Consider the following 22,293-nt stretch of genomic DNA (forward strand, 5'->3'; position numbering starts at 1 on the left):
GGACTATCCAAATCTTCAAGTGTAAAGTCCAAGATATCCTGCCCACCCGCTTCAGCAGAAGAAACCGATACAAGTAAACTACGAACTAGTCGACCTAAGGCTAAGGCTTCTGGTAGCAAAGCAGTTGTCGAAGACGTCAAAGTAGAAGAGGTCGAGGTGACAGAGGAAGTCTCGAAAGCTGCTGATGATGATATTACTCCCAGTGATGTAAATAGTACTGATACTAACGAGACTGGAAAAAGTAAACGACCGAGTAAAAGGAGACCAGAACCAGCTGCCAAACATAGCAATGCTGATGACGAGCCCGATGACGAATCTCCTAGTAATAGTGGTACAAAACGCACCCGTGGTCAACGTAATTCCAAGGAATTGAAGGAAGTAGACAAGGAAATACAGAGTGACCAGGATGAGGTTGAAGAAAAGCCCAATAAGAGAGCTCGTGGGGCCAAAGTAAAATTGTCAGCGAAAGAAGTACTAGTAGAAGATGATGAAGTTTCGGTTGAGGTTGTAGACGCTAAATCATCATCGTCATCTGCCAAGCCCAAACTCAATGTGAAAAGGCAACCACCATCCAAATCCAATTCAAAAGCTCAAAAGGAAGCGATTCCTGCTCCAGGAAAACGAAAGCTTGAGCAAAAAGCTGACTCAAATGGAACTAGTGATAATCATGTGCCAGCACCACCATCTGTAGCAAAGGGGGTATTCAGTTTCACAGCTGATGATGGAGACTCCAACAAGGAAGAAGAAGTTCAAATCGTAAAGACGAATACTTCTCGTAGTACGTCAAAGAAAGCAACTGCTAGTGGTGCCGCTCCAAGTGCGACTATCGGCACGACTCGAAAAAGGAAGAATGCTGCAACTGTTGTAGTGGATATATATGAAGAAGAGGACGAAGAAGATATACCACAGGAAGACACCAAGTCGACGAAACGGTCGGTAACTGTAACTCTATCTTTGCTTTCTTTTTGTTTGCTGACCTGTCCGTTTCGCAACTAGAGCCCGCAAGACCCCTCGAAAGGCTGATGGGCCATCTTCCTCATCACCCAAGATACCTTCTATTATGTTTACTGGAGTTGACGAGGAGCAGTTGACCAAGTTGGTGTGTATTGGAAGCGGATTTGATTCATGACAGTTGTTGACTCAACTGCGTGTTTGTCATTTTAGCAAGATATGATGGCTTCTCTGCAATTCAAGCGTGCTAAAACTTGGAAGGATTGTACTCATCTCGTTACCGTCGGTGTGAAGCGGACTGTAAAGTTCCTAGCAGTCCTCGCAGCAGGAAAGCATATAGTGTCAACGTCATGGCTTGAACAGTCCTCTAAATTGGGATATGCTGCAGGTGAGGGACTCGTTGCTGTTTTGAAGAGAATGCTTCTGAGTTAGGTAACGGTCTTTTTTTCGCTCTGCACCATAGATGAGGACGATTACATTGTAAACGATGCCAAGAATGAAAAGGAATGGAGTTTCAAGCTCAAAAATTCATTAGCCAAAATTCGTGATCTGAAAGATGTAAAATCTCCTGGTATCTTTGCTGGATTGACCTTCTTTGCTACATCGCATGTTGAACCTCCCAAGAATGATATGAAGGATATCATTGAAGCTGCTGGTGGCAAGGTATTGAGCGAAGTGTCATTTGAATTTAACATGGGTCATATTGGCTGATCAGGTTTTTCTTTGTTTTTGCGTAGATGATTGCCAAATTACCAAAGCAAAGTGAAGGCTCTGGGACATTGATTGTGGTAGCAAATCCAGAGGATACTGATGAGATCAAAAAAGCACGGGACTTGGACTTAGATGTCGTTTCAAAGGACTTTATTATACTTGGTGTGTTGAGAATGACCGTGGACCGCCAGGCATACCTCTTACCTCAAAAGTGATGCTCGACAACAGTCCTCGAAACGTGTTTTACATAGATAGCTGGAGTAAAACTCTATTTAGCAACATATATGTATATAGAAAACACGACTTTTGGCATCTCTTTTCTACAAAACTCGGCTCCTGAAATCATTCCTTGCTTGGTAGGTGTGGAAATATGACAACATCCCATCAATTGCGTGATATGAATTCCACTGTCGTGTGGCCTCCAACGAGAGCAACGACATCAGAACCTTCGTTCAATTTCACATCTTGAATTGCTACTCTTCTCAATTCCGGAACCACACCAAAAGCACCAGTTAGTACAAGTGGATGCAGAGTCTACCAATGCAGATCCGTGCTAGCAGCCGGTCCTTACCATCAAGCCCATCTCGTTTTTACAATGTACTTCCCAGGTTTTGTTGGCAAGAGTGAATAGAACTGGCTGCCAGATTCGCGAGTTTTTATAGTGGGAATTCAAATTCCGCTCGGATCAATTCATGATGACCATGTTTGAATCTACGCATCAAAGGGAGTTGAATGGCCTTCAAAATATTCGTTTAAATCAGTGGCACGCTCAAATCACGTAAAAACATCCTCCTGTTAAATTTATAACATCATATCTGCAATGTATTACTACCTTTAAATGCTAAATTTATAACATCATGTCTGTCAATGTCTGTAACTCGTAATTCGTATACTTTAAATCTGTCCCAAAGGTTTCTGACGGAGTTATCCAGCGGTTATAATAAAATCGTTAAAAAGAATCTGAACCAGTTGGGAGGCCGAAACTGAAAAGTCCAGCGATCATAAGAAGAAGATAGAAGATATATAAGGTTTCATTTTAAAGCTATAGGTGTGGCAAAATATGTATATGCTCTCATCGGCCTCTGGCATGTCTTTACATTCAGTCCCTGAAATCCTTGCTTGTTGTTGGTATGTGTTGTTCAGCCCATGCCAACAGCTCATCTGGATCTTCATCTCCTCTAGTCGGCGACGACGGACTTCTTAATTTTATATTTGCGACCTCCTTTGGTATCATCATTTCCAAATCGTCATCATCAGTCTCATTCTGCCCATCGTCCAAGTTGTCGTACTCGACATTCGGATGCTGTGATCGAGCAGATACAAAGAAGGGCCTGTTTGGATTTATTCCTACTGGCGATAGGCCCATTGAGAAAGACGGCGAGCGTCTTCCTCTCACTTTCCGTCCAAAGAAGTAGTATATGCCTGCTATCAGTATGAAAAATAGGAATACCTAATGAGATAAGATGATCAGTTGAGACGTGATAAGACTTGAAATCTCCTATCCTCCAACACGAGATTGTCGTTTCCTTACCACAGCCATTCCTTGACCCCATGAAGCTGTAGAAAATGCTCGTTTAGACAGTTGTATCCTCGTTTCTACGTGTGGATCAATATATGTTCTCCTGTCTATCAACGTGAATACGAGAAATGAGTGAGAGATTGTTGATGTTTGATGTTTATAGTTTGAGGTGCTGCCAAGATTGGTACCGTACCGATTGATTCAGATTGCTCCACATTATTATTACCCAATTCAATTCTATGTATTATCATTGTCGTTCGAGTATGAGCTAATCTGTTGCTGCGAAATAATGGACAAGTCAGTTCAGCTCACAATAACACAAGTAAATTGTTGGAAGAAGGACTTACCCAAGATCCTTGTTTGCAGAGCTGTATAGATTCCTTTGAGACTGTTTTGATCAGGGGAGCTTTCTGAAAAATTTGTGGCTGTCTTCGTGACAACTTTTTCGAACGGTGTGAGTTTGGTAATGTCGTTTTAAAGATTGGACAAGCGGGACAAAGTACTGATGGCCCTACTAGATCTATAGAAAGCTCGTAAAACGGATAGGATGCTGCTTCTCTCAACTTACGGGGGCGGGTTGGGAAGGACATTGCTGATACTATCCCTCGTTGCCGTTTTGCTTGTTGACGACGTACAGTCTTATTGTAATGCTACTTCATGTCAGTTGGCATGCTGTCTCGGTGCAGCCCCAGCAGGATTCTGTTATAACTCTCTTACAGATCTATGCTGTACACGGTTAAATGGAGGTAAACTCAGTTGGATCGTCAATAATCGACGACCCAAGATGTTCAAAGTTACTAACTGTGCCTCAACTTATGGTAGCTTGGACATGCCCAGTGTCATCGCAATGCTCGAATCAGTTGAATAAGTGTGTCTATCCATCAACCATAGCTGTACTTGCATCAACAGCACCGTCTCCTGCTATGGTCTCGCCTGATGCACCGTCAGCAGCACCATCTATAGCTCCCAGTATAGCGCCAAGTATAGCCCCGAGTATAGTGCCTAGCATCGCACCGTCGCCCCAGGTGATACCGTCGGCAAAAGCCTCGGTCGCTCCATCTTATGCAGCTTCACCAGTAATACCATCAGCTGTAATACAACCGTCTATTCTTACCTCACTTATACCTGCATCACCCATACTACAGAGTCCGAATCCGGTCGCTTCTGCTGGTGGTGGAGGCATTGTTGTAAGCCCAACTACGAACTCGAATACACAATCACCGACTGCTTCGTCGTCTAATGTTCCCGGCTCATTGATAACTGTATCTGATTCTTCTAATGTGAGTCTATGGAAGGAGGTTATATTACATTGAATTAGCACTCATTGGCTATTTTTGTTAGCCTGGAGTAACTGCTGGAATCGCAACAGGGGCTGCGTTGGGTGTCATATTGGCTGCCATAGCGTAAGGTCCGTCATTATCGGTGTTTATTCATGTCAGTAGTGACTCTTTTACTTCTTTAGTGGCATCGCTTTCTTCCGAAAATCCGTTCGAGGCAAAAACGTTGAAACGATGCCTTCCCCACCACCTAACGACGCGTTAAGAGACGTTGAAAGGACTCCTTTCCCACAACCACTAGGACCGCTACCAAACTCGCCGGATAGCGGCAACGACCAGTACGAACCGCAGGACCACCAAGAAGAACAAATTCCAGGGATTGAGATGAGAACAGTGGCGTCTCGTCATCTGTCTTTGGGACCAGATACGAATACCGAACATCTATTCCCAGCTGTATACCGACACTCTAGTCTGCCAATTGGGGTAGCTGTCGTAACGCCAATAACCCCCAATCAGGTACAGGAAGCTGACCTCGGGGAATCACAACAAGAACAGGGTGTTGTAAACACCGGGTTTCAGCTAAACTCAAATAGTACGGAAGAGCTTCCACCGCCTACTTATATGGAATCGGTCCAGGCGATACGGAATATGTACGCTAACGGCGGAAGCGCCAGTAATGTCAATCAGGGTCAAGAACCAGTGTCTCCCGAAGCTATTTATAAAATCACGTAGAAACATTGTTGACATCATACAATAATTTATTTGAAAGAGATATAATATTGGCAATTGTAGTATCAAGGCAGTGGTGTTTTGTTGAAGCTGACCGGATTAGAAGACTTCATCCGGTTTGTGGTTGGGGTTGTCATTCCAAACCCTTAAAATCCAAAATTGCCCCCGTTTTGCGTACCTAAAATAGGTTTTGAGCAGCTATAAAAGGCACCCAGCTCTTCGATGACTTCTTTCACCAAAGCGTAACGAAGTTCAAGACCGGCAGCAACACTTGTTGTAAACGAGCTATAGCAACTGCACCAATATCACCGACTATAACTCAAAATGCTCTTTAAACAAGTATTGTTTGCTGCCGTGTTAGCCTTTGCCTCTTCATCAGTCAACGCCCAAGCAAGTAAGTTCAAGGTTGTGTGTTCTGGTTGGCTATTCAAGCAAACAGTCGACACTATGCGGTCGCTCTGGTTTGAGGCTTGAATGCTGTGTAGAAGCTAGCTCCAAAGTCATCTGATTAATCATTTTTACTTGCCTGTTGTCGCCGGAAACTGAAATACTCACTAACAGTTTTTACAAACTTGCTGTAGATGCTACGGCCACCCCAACACCCACTGCTACCATGGATGCCTACCCAACTGCGACTCCAACGCCATACTTTGGCAGTGTATACACTCCAGTCGCAGCAGCAGAACCAACTCTCATCTCTGGTTTGAGCTCCGCTCCGACTACTGGTGATACGCCTGTTTCTACTGGTTTATCGTCAGGGGCCATCGGTGGAATCGTCGTAGGATCTGTGTTGGGAACCGGCGCGATCATAGTGTAAGTTGCTGTCTTTGTTTGGATCAACAAATTCGAACAAGCACGTGAAAAAATCGCTTATGAATGTGCTGGTTTTGACTAGTGGTGGCCATCTTATCCGCAAACGTGCTCTGGCACCAGTTACTCCATCTGCAATTTAAACTGCTTGCATTTGAACTTGATGTGCTCTATTTGTCTGTCGTTGAATAATAATAATAATATTTTACTTCTACTATTCCATCAACCTTGATCCAGTTTCGTTCTACGCATAATGACGCGTCACGGAGGTTGCAAAAGGCATCCTCTGCAATGTCGCCGTTGTAGTCTCGTTCTGCTTATATTCCATTTAACCCTGCAAAGCTTCACCGTTTATGGCTGTGCTGTGAATTGTGATTCATGTTTTGCGTTCTTTCCCTTCACTCCTGACCTTGTTAGATCTGCCAACCAGGACCATAGAGTTTTGTTTCAAAAGATCCAAGTAAGTCCTCTCCCCATTGCTGTTTCCTGCTCTCTTATATTCGGTTGCAATTGTCGTTGACCGCAAAACCAGAGCTTTGTGTTTTAAGTCCACAAAGACTCACACTCGACATTATTCTAGATCAATAATAATGGAACCACAAATGTCAATTAGAGGATTCTTGGTAGCCCTGATATGTCTCGTCCATCTGAATGGTGCTTTCGCCGCTTGCAATGCCACGATCTGTTCAGTAGGGTTGCTCAATTCGTGCTGTGGAGGTTCCTATCCTTCTGGCCTATGCTTTAACAGCCAGATTAACGTTTGCTGTACCTGTAAGTCACTTCCGTTTCCTCGTTTGCCGAACAGCACTCAAGCGGATTACATTTTTCTGCTAGTTCTGGATGCTTCCTATTTATGTGCCGTTGGCCAAACTTGTAATAACGTTGCCCAGACATGTATAAGCCCGTCTCAGGCTCCAGCATCTGCAGCACCCAGTGCTGCTCCAAGCATATTAGCATCCAATGGAGCACCACTGCCATCTGCACCCGCATCGCCCGCTGCATCTCTAGATCCATCGAGTTCGCCCACTAGTTCATCCAAGATGTCTCCCAGTATATCGCCAAGTGTGTCACCGAGCTCGATAACGGCAAACTTGAATGGGACTTCGAGTGGCCTTGGGGTAAGTGAAGAACATGCTTTTGTATACACTCTCTTTTAAATAACTCACAAGACTAATAATACTTCCTCCTATTGCGAAGGCCGGGGCCATTGCGGGAATCTCGATAGGTGCCATAATTGCACTTCTTTTTGGCTGTATCATGTAAGAAGACGGGCAGAAAACACCCAACCTCGCAAAAGACTGATCATGACTTACACTCATTCTAACTATCTAGTGTTGGTGCTATATATAGAAGAGTAGCTGATGAGCAACGTAACGTCCTACCAGCAGCTCCGGTGTACCATCCATCAAACAAGAATCCAAATCCAGACATGGAAGCTCTAGACGACTATGCGTACCCACCAGGCTTGACTCCAGCTGACGAAATGGCCTCACAGACTTATCCTGTAACGTCAGCTCCTCGTCAACCGTACATGGAGCAGGACTTGGGTGTTGCTCAACAGCAGAGAAACTCATATATGGCACCACAGCCTATTGCTGGACAAAGAAACTCGTATATGGCACCACAGCCTAGTAATGCTGGATTCCAACAGGCGACTTTTGAAAGGACTCCAAGTTACTCTGATAGGAGATATTAAAGGACATATGTAAGCAAAATAACCGTAAAAAACAGTATTTAAGAATTGAAAATAGAGTACTTTATTCACGATTATGTGATATGTTTGTGACCAGTGTGGCCAATGTGTATTGTCAGGTAATTTCCATATTTCAAGAGCTGCAAGGGACTGTGATAAACACATTGAGAAAGGGAACAATTGCAGGACAGAAAACGGATTCTCCGTACATAGAACTGGTTTTTAAAATGCGTTTGACGTCAAAAGCTCTGAAACCCCCTAGTTTTGAATGAAAGCTTCAGTGATGTTGCTGTTCCGCCGCAATTACGAAGCCCACGAAAAGGACAACAGCCTAGTAGTCCTCATTACTGAAAACGGTTCCATATGTAGCATTCAATGACGATTCGGATTCCAATGCATCCGTCTCGTGATTGACAATTGACGTGATCGGTTGACTTCTTCCGAAATTTCATTAATTTCTTCCCTAGACAGGATAAACGAGCTCCTGACAGCCGCAACGAGACAGTGAGAAGCGAGATCTGTAGCTACAATGGTAAATCAAGTGGCCAGGGTATCTCCCAGTAGAGGTGAAACACAGAAGCCAAGTCTAGCATCTTCAGTTGGTGTGGCTCTTGCAACAGCAAGTTCCACACCCAGTAGCGGTACTTTGGCTCTAGATTCAAGCTCTACAAGTAGCTCAAATGTACGTCATTTATATAGTCAATGCTGCTTACAAACAATTGCTCAACATGTTACTCTCAATTAGAGAGGTGCTGTCATTGGAATCGCTATTGGTGCTATACTAGGTGCATTACTGGGAGCTCTCGTGTAAGTTACATTAGCGCTTAGAAGCTGAAGACTGAGTTTGCTATCGACTTGATCTTTGAACAAACTTTGACCTGACATATGCTTCAATAGCATCGCATTGGCAGTTCGACGTATACAGAACCGCACGTATGGAAAAACAATACCACCTCCATCGATGAGAAATATGGAATTCAAATCTCCATCATCAATGGAGTCTGGAATAATAGGTCCCCGTAGTATGCCATCATCATTCGCCCGTGGCGCAGTTGAACCTTCAGCACCATCTCTGCCCATATATCTGCCACCGTTATCGCAGTCACCACCGCAACAAACCACCTTGACCATGCGACAACCGAATTATGCTGCTGGTGCAGCAAGCCTACGAATAAAAACATCAGACTTTCCGACATTGGGTATGATCGCACCCATGAGATCACTGTCTCTGTCTGCTTTGGGATTACCGGCCTATGAGGCTGGATCTAGTGGTATAACAGCTGCTGACTCGAAGGACACTCCACCATTGGGTTATGCAGCACAACCAGCACCACTATCGGCCATAATAGCACCACCAGCACCAGCACCTGTTGATAATGAAGCAGTTGCTATTGAGGCATTTGCTGTTGCAAACCCAGAAGAGTTCGCTCAATTCATGGCCGCCGTGCATGAGTCCAAACAATAGTCCAGTAGTGCAGAGACTCGGGGATTCGGGGTGTATATACTCTGTATTGGGTGTATATTCGTATAGTCTTTTTGTACAATTTCCCATTTCTTAATGTAAATTTCATGTTTGGGTGTTTACTCAAAGTTTCGGGTCGTTGTTTGAAAAATGTTGGTTGGACGTAAGTGCAACATGGCACTGTAACCCACAAGTTCAACACGCCGAGTGACTGACAAATTTGGCTTTTTCTAAATGAGAATCTATAATGCCACGCTTTCGTTATCTTTCCCTTGCATTTTGTATCAGACCCAATGTAGTAGAGATACGCCTCACATTTTGGGTTAGTAAATTATTCTTAGTGTGCTCGTACTTCATTTTCTTCAAGTCACTAGATACTCTATTCTTAAGCCAAAAGAGAAGGAGAGTTCTGATTGGGTGGGTTTTGAAATTCAATATTGGCGAGTTCATCACTAGTTCATACAGCAACCAACGTGAAGGTAGTGCTCTTCCCTCAATCCCTGCATTCATACGACCCGAAGATGGGAGTCTTGATATCCACTGTTGTGCTAGGAGCTCTGATATCAGGATCTTGTGTATCTGCGGCAACTACCACAACAACTCGTCATGCAACCACTACAGCAGCGAAAGCAACTATCAAAGCAACTATCAAGCCATATGTATATAATGGAATAATATTGACAGTAAGTCGATGCTGTCCATTTGGCTGCATTCCTCAGCTATTCTCTACGTTTGCTGTATGCTGATACATTTTATGAACTTGTTTACAGCCAGCAGAAAGGATAGGAATGTCAGTTGGAGGAGTACTACTGGCTGTTCTCATCGCTGCTATGTAGGTTTAAATGACAACCGTCCATCTTTTCCCGTCAACGTTTAGCTATTCATCTTCTCAAACACAATCAAAATTAGTGTGTTCGCTATTGTCAGACGAACATGTCGAGGACGCGGCAAGAACTCCACAAGTGTATTGCCAGTATCTCCAACCACAGATAATAAACTGGAATACGGCAACATTGGACCAGACAATATGCCCTACTCGTACTCAAAACCACCTGTAGATAGCGATATATGGAATGACCCAACAGCAACTATCGTACCCGTCGAACCAGCTGCACAAAGATGGAAGCAGAGATTCTCGGGTATATCTCAACGAACTCTCTTTGTCGGTCAAACAAAGAGTGTCCGTTTCAGTGAAACAACACTTGGTGGAACTAGTCAAACCAGTGAAGACGAGGAAGTTGAAGCTATAGTGCCAATCTCACCAACATCACCTCACTCTCTCAACACCTTGTATCCGCCTCCAACGTACGCTTTGGCTATCGCTGACACGAACTATCCAGTGCCAAAGATCCCGCTTCCAAATCATCCAGGTCAGCCAGAGAGTCCTGCTGATCTTGAACGGTCGGGCACTTTTGGTCATTTACCTGCAACAGGTGCATCGGAATTTGAAAAGTTCATGATTGATCATGGATGGGGTGAAAAGGAAGATGAAATGTAAATAAAGTAGTAAATGCCACATAAAAAACTGTGTCGTTATAAGCAACTGCATAGAGGTATAATTCCTTATATTATCACTTGTAAATTTTCAGAATAATTCAAAGCTAGTGTTAGAACAAAACTATCAGTGCCCTGCCTCGCATTTTCACGTCTTTAACAATTGTGGAACGAAGAATTGCCATGATATATCGATCGCTCATATCCTGCAAACTTGAGACAGGATATACTTTGTAGGCATACAAAACCTTAAATTGAGAACATTCTTTTGGTCGCCCACTCCTCCTCTTTGCTTTGAAAAACAATATTGCGTACCCAATCAATCAGACATTTACACCTTTTGCCTTTTCAAAGCAGCTCTATCACGGCTTAAAACCAACACAAACAAATAGCCAAAGATCCAAATCAAAGATGCTATCCAAGACTAGTTTACAAGCTATAGGGCTGCTGATACTATCGCATCTTGCTCGTATCTCAGCCGACTGTGGAAACACTACCGGATCTTGTGATATAGACCAACTTTGCTGTACGAATGGAGCTGTAGGATTAGGAGCTTGCTTAGATCTCAGTCAATCTTGCTGTATCGCTGCAGGTTGGTCATCTTTTGTATAAGCATCTCGCCTGGTTTTTGTGCTCGTTGCAGAAGCTCCTTTTTTACATCTATTTTATAGCTTCGAATGTAGTATGGGGCTGCTGGGGAGGCTCAGCTTGTGACTACGACAATGTTGGAACATGCTATAATTTGAATGATGCAACCACACCTGTGGCAAATGGTCCGTTTACATCTACAGCCGTTGACGTTGGTATTGCCTTTGCAGCTATTGTTGTATTTATCTCTCTCTGTTTCGCGTGAGTATAGATTGTAGTGGTTCGGATTTCCTCTATGTTGCGTTGTGGTCTAACATCTCTTGGATTTTTGCTTAGCGCTGTGATTGCACGACGAAGATACATTGAACGAAACGATCCCAAATCACTAGCTATGCACTTGGACGAGGATAAAATCGCCAATGAAGATGCAGGATCTAAATTCGTCTCGGTTATAGCTCAAACGCCTACAACCGATTACACCGATTACAACACACTCCCACCATCGTCGTTCAGGACTGGAACTGTATCAACGATTCCAGCATCGATAGGACGTAGTAATTCCATAGCCTCACGGAACTCATGGCATGTAGCAGATGAGACCTTATTTACTCTGCCTCGTCAAGCAATAATAGAATCGCCTCCAGCATATGATCCAACCAGTGCTCCATTATCTTTACCATCGCTGGACATTGCTGCTACAGATGATGAAATCAATGAGCAAACAGTGCAAAGATGGATTGAGGAAAATCCAGAGGAGGTTGAGAGATTGGTTGCGGCAATCCGTCAGAATAGTGCTAGTATACGGTGAACCCATACGTACCATAGATCAAAGTAATAAGTAATATAACAACGCTATAAATCTACGAAGCCTAGCCTACGCGTTTTGCATCGGCTTACGTTAACATTTTTCATCAAACTCGTGTTACGCTCAAAAATCAAGAGAAGTGGCGGTGTCGTGACATCTTTTTTCGATTGAGACAGGACAAGCTACAGTTTCTTGCTTGTATTCACGTCGAGATCCCTGTTAGCATCATCTCCTCTGAACTGGTTTCAACTGGAGCTGCTCAAATCTTCAGCCAGTAATAGTCAACCACCAAAAACTTCAACGCCATGTTTCTCAAGTCCTGGTGTTGTTCTGTGGTGTTGCTACTCACTGTATTGATTTCTGGTGCTTGTGCCATGTTTGAGCCTCCTGCTGGCTCTATTTGGGTTTCGGTAAAGTCGTCATTCTTCAACATTTTGTTGTTTGAATGCATGCTCATTTACTCCATCCCCTGTGGTTCACCCATTCACGTTTAGGTCTGGCTGGATCATTATCGTATGTTTAATTGAATGCATTTGTCTTTCTCTATTGAATGATGCCCAACATCTCACAATTCACCACACAATTATGAAGCTTGGATGGGAACCTCGCACCTCGACACGCCTAAGGCCCTGTATGCAAGGTAATCATCTGAAACGACTTTCGATCATCTGAATGAATATATAATCTGATCTGTCTTCTCGATTAGAACTGGTCGTCAATGGGGGTATGTCTTCTATGCCACTTATGCTACACTTTGTGCTGAATCGAACCGCCACTAGCGCTTTGTCCATGAGTCAAAACATACCAGTGCTCAGCGACCATACAAATGACCCTGGTGTTAATGATACTATGGACTACTCGTTGATTGACGAGCTAGGCAACGATGCTCTGCTGTTGAGTGAGTTTGTTGACATTTCTCATGCTTACACATGTACAAATTGTTTCTAATTTGTTTCGTTTTTGCGAATGAACAGTCAGCGTCTATCCTTATACGTACCCGGCTGGAACATCATGGACAGCGATTCAAGACTCTGATATACAAGCTCTTGTGGACCAATGTGCCTTGTACAATAAGAAGGGGAGAAGAGTGATCATTCGATTTGCTCCAGAGATGAACGGCAACTGGTATCCTTGGGCACTGGTAAGTTTACTTGCCGTGGTCTGCTTGGTGCCTGACCGCATTTGAACTAATACAACCTTCACTTCAAGCAACCTACTGCCTTCGTTGCTACCTTTAGAAAGCTTGCCTTGCTGATACAAGCTCAAGCACCACTCACCGGTATGCTCTTTGAATCGATTTGTTTGACTCTTCTCAAATCAAAGTTGGTAAACCAGGATTTCTGTTCTAACTCTTTTTTGACCTAAAGCCATGATGTGGTCCCCTCAGATCAGTGGTTACGGTAAATAATATTCGTTTGAATTGCTCCCTTGTCACAGGGCTTTTAAGTTTACCCAATTTGACCGTTTTGCTACTGGAATTCTAGGTGGTTATACGCCAACGAGCTCGACGGGCCCTACAAGCGCTGCAGACTTGGCCGCCATGGATACAAACAAGGATGGTGTTTTAGATGGCAGAGATAACCCATGTGAGTTTCCACTTTCTCGAATTCAGAAACTACAACATGACTCAACATTCATATACAGATACCCCATTCTGGCCTGGAAGCGACGTCGTAGATTGGTATTTAGTTGGATACTTCAGGGACGATTTCTAAAAACCTCATCACAATCATTTTCAAAAAAAGGGTTGGGTCCAGCATGTACGATTTCGGCAACTATGACAGCAGTAAAAATGCCTACGTCACGAACAACTTGCCATCCCCAAGCTTCTTTGAGGATGCTTTGACGGGAGGCTTGGTCCCGTTCTATAACTACGTTCTAAGTTTGGGCAAGCCTCTTGCAATCACAGAGTTTGGAAAGCCATTTTAGTGAGTCTTTGCATGTGCTGCGTATCGGTAAAACATCGCTAATTACAGTCTTTTTCAAATAGTCTCGAATACTATGGTAGGCCAGCACAATTGGAATCTGTTATATCGTCGGCGTGAACTTACAGGATATTGCCGTTGTAGGAAGTGGCTACGGCGGCCCAGGTACCCCAATTCCTGCAGGACCAGGAAACTTGGCAATGAAGCAAGCGTTTTGGTCCCAAGCCATTACCAACAAGGCCATGCTGGCCAAATACCCGAACGTCAAATTCTTTGGACTCTTTGAGTTTATCAAGCAAGCCTATTGACTCGTTTGTTACGCGATGAAGTCAAACTCTAACCATTCGCCCTGATGACCAGGAGCGAGATTCAAACTCTCCGTGACTTTCAATTTTTGAATGATCAGACTGATGGCGGATCAGTCATGAGAGCCTTCTTGTCTGATATTGATAACAGTGGGGTAAGGGATGTTTCTTGTTGCAATATCGATCCTTACTTACACGATGCTTATCTTACAGGTCAACGTAATATGGGCCAATTCCACGAATGGAACATCTTCATTTGGCGGACAAACCACAACAACGACAGCTGCTGCCACGACAACTCGTGGGATACTTACCATAACTCAAGCGCCCTCTAGCTCATTCTCCGTGAGACAAGTTAACATTAACGCTGGCCTCCTTATATCCATACTCATAATGATGATTCCCGGATCTTTCTAATCCTTAGCATTTGATCCTCACTAATATTGCAATCTTATTATCCTCAATAAAATTGATATAGTATGTAAACCGGATTTAGTGTCTAGTTCTCATGTTGATATCTTGGTTGATGCACCACGTTACAATTTAGCGTTCAAAGTCAGCGGGCGTTCTTTTGGATTTTAGTGCCAAGACAGACTACTTCCAGTAGTTCTGCCACGATTCGTATTGATTTCACGCCTCTTGAGCTGGTTTCATTGGCATACCCTAGTAATCTTGGGACTTCAACCACCAAATTCACTAAATATGCACCTTCCAAAGCTTTGGCTGTACTCGGTGACATTGTCACTTAGTACTGTTGGATCATGCATCGCTGCAGCAATGTTTGAACCACCTGCAGGCTCAATGTGGTTGTCGGTAAGTCTTGGATGATTGGATACATTTGTCGCAAACCGGAACGATCGCTGACGTTCTCCATCCCCTGTGGTTTAATCATTAACGTTTAGGTCTGGCTGGATCATTATCGTGAGCATACATTCAATACATCCCGTGTCGTATCCGAACGTTTTTCAGAAGTACTCACATCTCGATTTGCTACAGCTTGGCAAGGAACTTTCCATGTGGACACCCCCCAAGCACTTTACTCAAGGTAATTTTACGCATGGGAGCTATTCACATATCGATTATTGAAGCTTACTTGTGTCGTATTATTAGAACTGGTCGACAATGGGGGTAACTTCTACGACAACTTGGTTTACATGGCATCACGAAGCGCTTTTTGCTCAAACTGATTTTCTGTTAGAGCTTTATCCATGAGTCAAAACATACCAGTGTTCAGCGAGCTAACCAATGACCCTGGTGTAAATGATACCATGGACTATTCCTTAGTCGACGCAGTAAACAGCGATGCACTACTGTTGAGTAAGTCACCATACGGTCTTTCGTTCTGCGTTTTCAATAATTGGATTGCTTATCTCTTTATGAACAGTCAGCATATATCCTTACACTTTCCCCGCGGGAACATCATGGACGGCAATCTTGGACTCTGATATACAAGCCCTCGTCGACCAATGCGCCTCTTACAATAAGAAGGGGCGAAGAGTGATTCTCAGATTTGCGCCAGAAATGAATGGGAACTGGTATCCTTGGGCACTGGTGAGTGCACTGGCCGTTGCCTGTCAGTTGCAAGCAGCACTTGAACCAAGTTTTCAGCGTTGTTTTGATAAGGCATGCACAGCAACGTTTGAAATAACATATGCTTTTGTTTCAGCAACCAACGGCCTTCATTGCTACCTTCAGAAAGCTCGCATTGCTGATACAAGCGCAAGCTCCACTTACAGGTAAATTTTTCCACGAAACAATGTTAACTTTGGCATTTAAAACCCCGTGTATTGTAGTGCTAAACGCCGTTTCTTCGAATATTAGCCATGTTATGGAGTCCAATGGTATCTGAAAATGGTCAGTCTTGAAATTACTAGAGTTCATTTGCATTGAGAGTATCAGCCGCATTGCTGTTGACTTAACGATTCATTTCGGTATTGTAGGTGGTTATGTCCCGACGTCCTCGACAGGCACCATGAGCGCCGCAGACTTGGCGCTTCTCGACACGAACAAGAATGGGGTTGTTGATAGTGGTGATAATCCATGTATGTTATGAAAGGAAGGTCCAATTCAGTCATAAAATCGCAAACTAACTTGCTCTTCACGTTGCAGACACGCCATTCTGGCCTGGTACTGATGTTGTAGATTGGTGTGGAAAATGTTTCAAAGTTCTATCACATAGAGACACATCCTAACAGTCATCACCCATCAATCAAAGGGTTGGAGCCAGCATGTACGATTTCGGGCCGTACGACAACAGTTTGAGCACATATGTGACAAACAGTCTGCCACCGTCGAATTTCTTCGAGGCGAGACTGACGGGAGGACTTGTGAACTTTTATGACTATGTTGTCAGTTTGGGGAAGCCATTGTCTATTACGGAACTTGGAAAACCATTCTAGTAAGCATGGGCTTCTCAATTTTTTCTTGGGTTGAGAGATGCTGACCCTATATTTATGTTCTCCTAGCCTCGACTACTTTGGTATGCCAGTCGACTTGGAGTTTACGATTTGCCTATGCAAAGTACTAACAGTGAATGATTGTTATCTTAAAACAGCTAATGGATACAACGGGGCTGCTACACCAATTGATGCCGGTCCAGGAAATCTGGCAATGAAACAAGCATTTTGGTCTCAAGCAATCACGAACAAGACAATGCTTGACAAATACCCAAACATCAAATTCATTGGGCTCTTCGAGTTCCGCAAGTAAGGGTTGAATGTGAAATTGGAGTATCATGCTTCAGAGATAAACTCACAGCTATCTTTGTTTAGATACGAACTCGAAACTCTCCGTGACTTTCAATTTTTGAATGATACCACTAATGGCGGAACTGTAATGAAGGCTTTCTTGGCCGATATTGATGCTAGTGGCGTACGTAAAGAATGTTTATTGTGACCAAAGTCATATTTTGCCTATAGCATATCTCTTCCCCTCCAATTAGGTGAATATAATATGGGCGAACTCTACGAACGGGACGACAACAGCACCTCCAACAGCAACCACGACTAAATCCATACTCACCGTAACTCAAGCCCCTTCAAGCTCATTCTCTGAGAGACAGGCTGAACTTAATGCGTTCGGTTTCCTTGTCTCTGTTTGTGTTATCGTAATTGCTGGACTTTTCTGATACCTAATACTTGACTTTTTGTAACCCCATAATCTCCTTCAATATCATAGCGATCGCACTTTCGTAAGAGGTCCATATCAGCGCGCGCCATGAATTCAACAGGCTTCAACCTTTTGCTGTGTGCGTTCCTGCTCACAATTCGTGAAATGAGGCAATAAACACACCTTGTCACATTTTACATCTTTACAATAGCCCACCAATCTGTTTTTGTGCATCGTACAGGGAGCGCCGTAAACATCTACGAGCGACATATAAGCTAAGTCTGTGACGTTGGCAGACTGCTATTGAGGTGCTTGGTCCAAAGATGCACCTCTTGAAGTTCCCACCGTTTGCTGCGACATGTCTGGTTCTGGTATGGACAGCGACCACCCTGGCTGCTGTCAATTTCGTACCTCCAGGCAACAAAATCATGATTTCAGTAAGCTTACAATGCTGCATGGGACTGATGTTGGTTTTTGGTCCACACATCCACCCACCACGTTTCCAAAGCAACCAGCCTAACCCTCTATGTTTTCCTTAGGTCTGGAGTGATAATTATCCGTGAGTGCCTATAAAACTCTTTAGAAGCTACAAAATGGTGGGATCCAGCTCACAATTGGCACGAGCTGACCAACACATTTTCCTAACACAGTTACAAGGGGCCTTACAATGATGATTCACCGCTTAAAATTGATACCCGTACAGGAAAACACTGGCCGTGAGTAATTGTATTCGTGTCAGTATGGCTTTTCGATCTCACAAGGATACACACAGTGTCTATCAATTAACTGCAATTAACTGCAATTAACAACTGCAATAGTGTCTATCATATGGCCCAGAATATCCCAGTTATTGGTGCTGACATGAGCCCCGCTAATATTGATACCACGATCGATTACTCGCTGATCGAAGCACTAGGAACTGATGCTATATTAATTCGTACGTTATGTGATCTGCAAAATGTTTAGGACGGTCTGACAACAATTCGCTGACCCAATTACCAAACATTCAGTGGATCTGTACCCTTACGCACTTACTGCGGGACACGCATACTCAAATATACAAGATTCTGATATTCAAGCTCTGGCCTCGCAATGTGCTGGTTACAATGCTAAAGGTCGACGAGTGATTTTGAGGATATTTGCTGGTGAGACCAGTAGCGAGACCACTAATTTTGCGTTTGCTTACACATGTTACTATAGAAATGAATGGAAATTGGTATCCATGGGCCCAGCAGTACGTGTGTAAGATGTGCCTCAATCATCCTAGTTTCCTGACAAAATTCATGTAGGCCAATCGAATTCGTTGCCATGTATCGAAAGATTGCTTTAGCTGTGAGAGCTGTTGCTCCGTTAGTTAGTTTCATGTGGTCACCACAGATACTCCAGGGAGGCACGTAATTTTGCAACAATGCCACATTTCGTACTTTCTGAGAGAGTAGATTGTGTTTGATTATGTGTTGTAACGCTAGTTAATTCTGATGACTTATAGGCTTTCCCTTGTCTCCTGGAACAACGGGAGCAACTTCCGCTGCAAATTTCGCTGCAATGGACACTAACGGGGATGGACAGATCTCTTTCGCAGACAACCCTTGTAAGAGTCCCGTGAACCATTTTGAATGCAAATTCTCTGATACGACTCCCATCTTTTAGATACTCCATATTTTCCAGGAACTGACGTTGTAGACTGGGGTAAGGAGTACTGCGATCTGCATACATTGCGCGACTTTGAGTTTGCTAACTATTTGATCTATATTAGTTGGAACGAGCATGTATTATTGGGGCCCATACGACTCCACTGGCAACTATGGAGTCAATGCAGCTGTCGATCCCAACTACTTTGTTGGCTGGATGACTGGAGCTGGGGGAGCATTCAACTTTTACAGTTATGTAGTGTCACTAGGTAAACCCATTACTCTTGCTGAGTGGGGTATCCCTTACTATGTGACGGTGGACCCAGGCGTTGGAGGTAGGTTGAAACTTTTATGTCGAAAATGCTAAACTCCTTCTAATGGGATGAACCTGGTTCTGTAGAGTTGGCCATGAAGAGAGCATGGTGGTCTCAATCACTTACGAATGCTGCAACAATGGCCATGTTTCCAAATGTTAAAATGTTTGGCCTGTTCGGTAATGAATCCGTTTGTGTGGGTTTCAAGTCATTTCTAACCACATCATCACTTCTCCAGAATGGCGAAAGTACGAGCCAGGCCTGCGTGACTTTCAGTTCCTCAACACGAGCACGAACGGTGGTATCGTGACAAGCACGTTCTTGTCAGATCTTGCAACTACAACCGTTGAATACGTCTGGGCAAATTCAACTATTGTAGCGAGTGCTACTGCCGCTGCTGCTGCCAGCCCAACTGCTGCCACATCTGTAACTCCAAAAGCTAGCACTGGAATCAAGATTGAATTATGTTCATTCTTAGCTGTGGCTGCTGTAGCCATGACGTTGATCACAGCTACTTAATCTGGATTTTGATGAAACGTAATACCAGTAATATAATAATCCTCATCCTACTGAACGTGGTTGCTTCTTTGTCAAAAAACGTCACCGATCTAAGTTTGACACTGTTTTAAAGGCAAGGCAACGTCCTTTCACGCAACCAAGCGCGATGTTCTTGAATGCAGTGCTCTGCTCGGATCCGAGATCTATCAGATCTAACTCGCCAAGATGCTGCAGTTCGTGCTTAGAGTTCTGCGGTTTAATCCTCTGCGGCAGGATTGTTTGAAAAATCGCAAAGCAAACCATTCAAATCGCTAAAACTACTAGATTATCTTGTTGGAGAGGAGCGGAAGAGCAGGATTCGTCGATTATCATGCCTTGGACTACTGGAACTACCACCATCTCGTGCTGGTCAATTCTGTTTGTCCTCTCCGTCTTTACCATACCATTTGCCAATGGACTGGCATTACTGGAACCCAATGGAACAGTGCTTATAGCGGTATGTTGCATCGCTAGTTCCGTCATCATATCGCTGCTTTCCGCCCTTTCATTCGCAAGCTTGCCTTGCCTAAACATGGGTGGGATGCAACATAGCATTGACGGCAATCACTATGCTGCAGGTTTACCGCAACATTGCTACATACCTTCATTGTCAGCTTTCACGTTCTGGATATGCATCTCATCAATCCGCAACCATTTACCCTACTTGATCTACTAGGTTTGGCCTGATACAAGTCCAGGGACGGATATGTATCCCGTGAATATAAACAATCACACAGGCAAATACTGGCCTATATGGCACGCCGCGCAAAACCTTCCTGTGATGAGCCCAAACGCGAATACACCAAACGATACCACCATCAACATTCAGTTCTTCACTGATACCAACACAAGTAACCCTGTTTGACAGTATCCCGTCTCAGAATGTGCTTTGACTCTTTTACAACCAAATATCCTTTAGATTTCCAGCTAATGTTGACCGTTTACCCGTACACGATGACACCGCTGGGAACAGCATTCTCAGCAATTAATTCAACTCATATAACAGACCTGGCAAATCAGGTTGCTGCGTACAATGCCAGAGGGATTGATGTGTTTATACGTCTTGCTCCAGAGATGAATGGGAATTGGGTATGTATTAAGTCAGCTTCTTTGATTACGATACACACATGTCCTAAATTCTCCTCTCTTAGTACCCGTGGGCCCTACGTCCTATAGACTTTATTCAACTGTGGATTAATGTTACTAATGCTGTTAGAGCTGTCGCGCCAAGAACTGCGATGGTAAGAATCGGCAATTCCACGCTTCATCGCGATTCTAGTTCTAACTTACTACGAATTGCAGGTTTTCGCTCCTCAAGCTTTACCAGATGGGTGCGAACAAGACAAGTTTCAAAAACAATAAAATTAACGTGTCCTTCGCTAGCGCATTCCCCGTCGATGCCAGTGTCACGGGTGACATAGATCCAGCCAACTTGGAAGCGCTGGATACAAACAAGAATGGTGTCTATGACACTGACGATAATCCCTATACTCCATGGTGAGACAATTAAACAAATTACCTTCCAATTTACAGTGGGATCAATTAACGATTGCTTTTTAAGGTGGCCGGGCGCTCAATATGTTGATTGGATTGGGTATGTGTGAAGAATTCCGCCCTCTTCAAAAAAAAAGTCCAATTTAACAAAATCAAACGTCAGAACATCTCTCTACTACTTTGGGCCACAGTGCCTGAAATGCCCTGGCAACCCGTACTACGGAGTGAACCAAGTGCCTCCAACAACATACTTCGCCAACACACTACTCGGTGGCACGTATCCATTTTACGATTGGGTGCAAAGCACCAACAAGCCTCTGTCCATATCCGAGTGGGGTGTTGCGCACTATAACGCATTCACACCTAATGGCACAAACGGAACATATCTGCCAATAACTGCTGGTGCAGCGGAATTGCCACAGAAGCGAGGATGGTGGTTGGAAGGTGTTGCTAATACTGCTACATATGTCAAGTTTCCACTTATCAAGATGTTTGTAAGTGGCTTTGTGTCTGTTTCTGGTTGTGAGCCATTAACTCACATATCAACTTGCAACAGGGCTTGTTTGAATTCAGAAAAGTAGAATCAGGCACCGCGCGAGATTTTCAACTCTTAAACATCTCCAACACGAACAATATTACACAGAATTTCATGGCGGATTTGAATAGCTCTGGTGTCGCATACCAATGGGCCATATACACACCTCCTCCACCCCCAGCGGCCAACTCAACATCACCAGCAACAGTACCGCAAACCGGCAGTGCCTTGAAACCCTTGTCAACAGCTGGCGGCGTAATCACCGCTCTGATGACTGGACTACTATTTACATTCCCTTGAACAACATAATACCTCACCTATATATTAGACACAGTAAAGTAAAATGAAGACGTACAAAGGAAGCCTTCCCATCTCTGCGACCTGAACAAAAGTAGAAACTTTTAT

At 43.9% G+C, this 22,293-nt stretch overlaps 4 protein-coding genes across 4 annotated transcripts; all 4 read left to right on the plus strand.

Annotated features, from left to right (window-relative positions):
- Positions 1-12,624: 12,624 nt before the first annotated feature.
- On the plus strand, positions 12,625-14,686 carry SmJEL517_g01428 (uncharacterized protein; the record flags this gene model as incomplete). Its single annotated transcript, XM_031167356.1, has 12 exons — positions 12,625-12,679; positions 12,746-12,937; positions 13,014-13,180; positions 13,249-13,318; positions 13,407-13,439; positions 13,524-13,625; positions 13,684-13,720; positions 13,785-13,967; positions 14,030-14,043; positions 14,109-14,250; positions 14,325-14,424; positions 14,483-14,686. 12 exons carry the CDS (start codon positions 12,625-12,627, stop codon positions 14,684-14,686), a joined length of 1,299 nt encoding a protein of 432 aa, XP_031026601.1.
- Positions 14,687-15,046: 360 nt separating this feature from the next.
- On the plus strand, positions 15,047-17,396 carry SmJEL517_g01429 (uncharacterized protein; the record flags this gene model as incomplete). The annotated part of the gene is made up of 14 exons (XM_031167357.1): positions 15,047-15,082; positions 15,172-15,314; positions 15,380-15,397; positions 15,468-15,586; positions 15,654-15,820; positions 15,936-16,005; positions 16,091-16,123; positions 16,210-16,311; positions 16,379-16,415; positions 16,485-16,667; positions 16,735-16,748; positions 16,824-16,974; positions 17,041-17,140; positions 17,211-17,396. The coding sequence occupies 14 exons, from the start codon at positions 15,047-15,049 to the stop codon at positions 17,394-17,396; spliced, it is 1,359 nt and encodes a 452-aa protein (XP_031026602.1).
- A 304-nt stretch (positions 17,397-17,700) lies between these two features.
- SmJEL517_g01430 (uncharacterized protein) lies at positions 17,701-19,841 on the plus strand (the record flags this gene model as incomplete). The annotated part of the gene is made up of 12 exons (XM_031167358.1): positions 17,701-17,814; positions 17,917-17,936; positions 18,028-18,093; positions 18,196-18,314; positions 18,388-18,522; positions 18,578-18,611; positions 18,667-18,734; positions 18,867-18,968; positions 19,028-19,066; positions 19,134-19,343; positions 19,409-19,501; positions 19,561-19,841. 12 exons carry the CDS (start codon positions 17,701-17,703, stop codon positions 19,839-19,841), a joined length of 1,281 nt encoding a protein of 426 aa, XP_031026488.1.
- A 972-nt stretch (positions 19,842-20,813) lies between these two features.
- Positions 20,814-22,188, plus strand: SmJEL517_g01431 (uncharacterized protein; the record flags this gene model as incomplete). The annotated part of the gene is made up of 7 exons (XM_031167359.1): positions 20,814-20,948; positions 21,011-21,100; positions 21,162-21,190; positions 21,243-21,356; positions 21,421-21,453; positions 21,517-21,847; positions 21,910-22,188. The coding sequence occupies 7 exons, from the start codon at positions 20,814-20,816 to the stop codon at positions 22,186-22,188; spliced, it is 1,011 nt and encodes a 336-aa protein (XP_031026487.1).
- Positions 22,189-22,293: the final 105 nt, after the last annotated feature.

This window comes from Synchytrium microbalum (genome assembly GCF_006535985.1).
Source record: "Synchytrium microbalum strain JEL517 chromosome Unknown SmJEL517_scf0005, whole genome shotgun sequence".
Lineage (NCBI taxonomy): Eukaryota > Fungi > Chytridiomycota > Chytridiomycetes > Synchytriales > Synchytriaceae > Synchytrium > Synchytrium microbalum.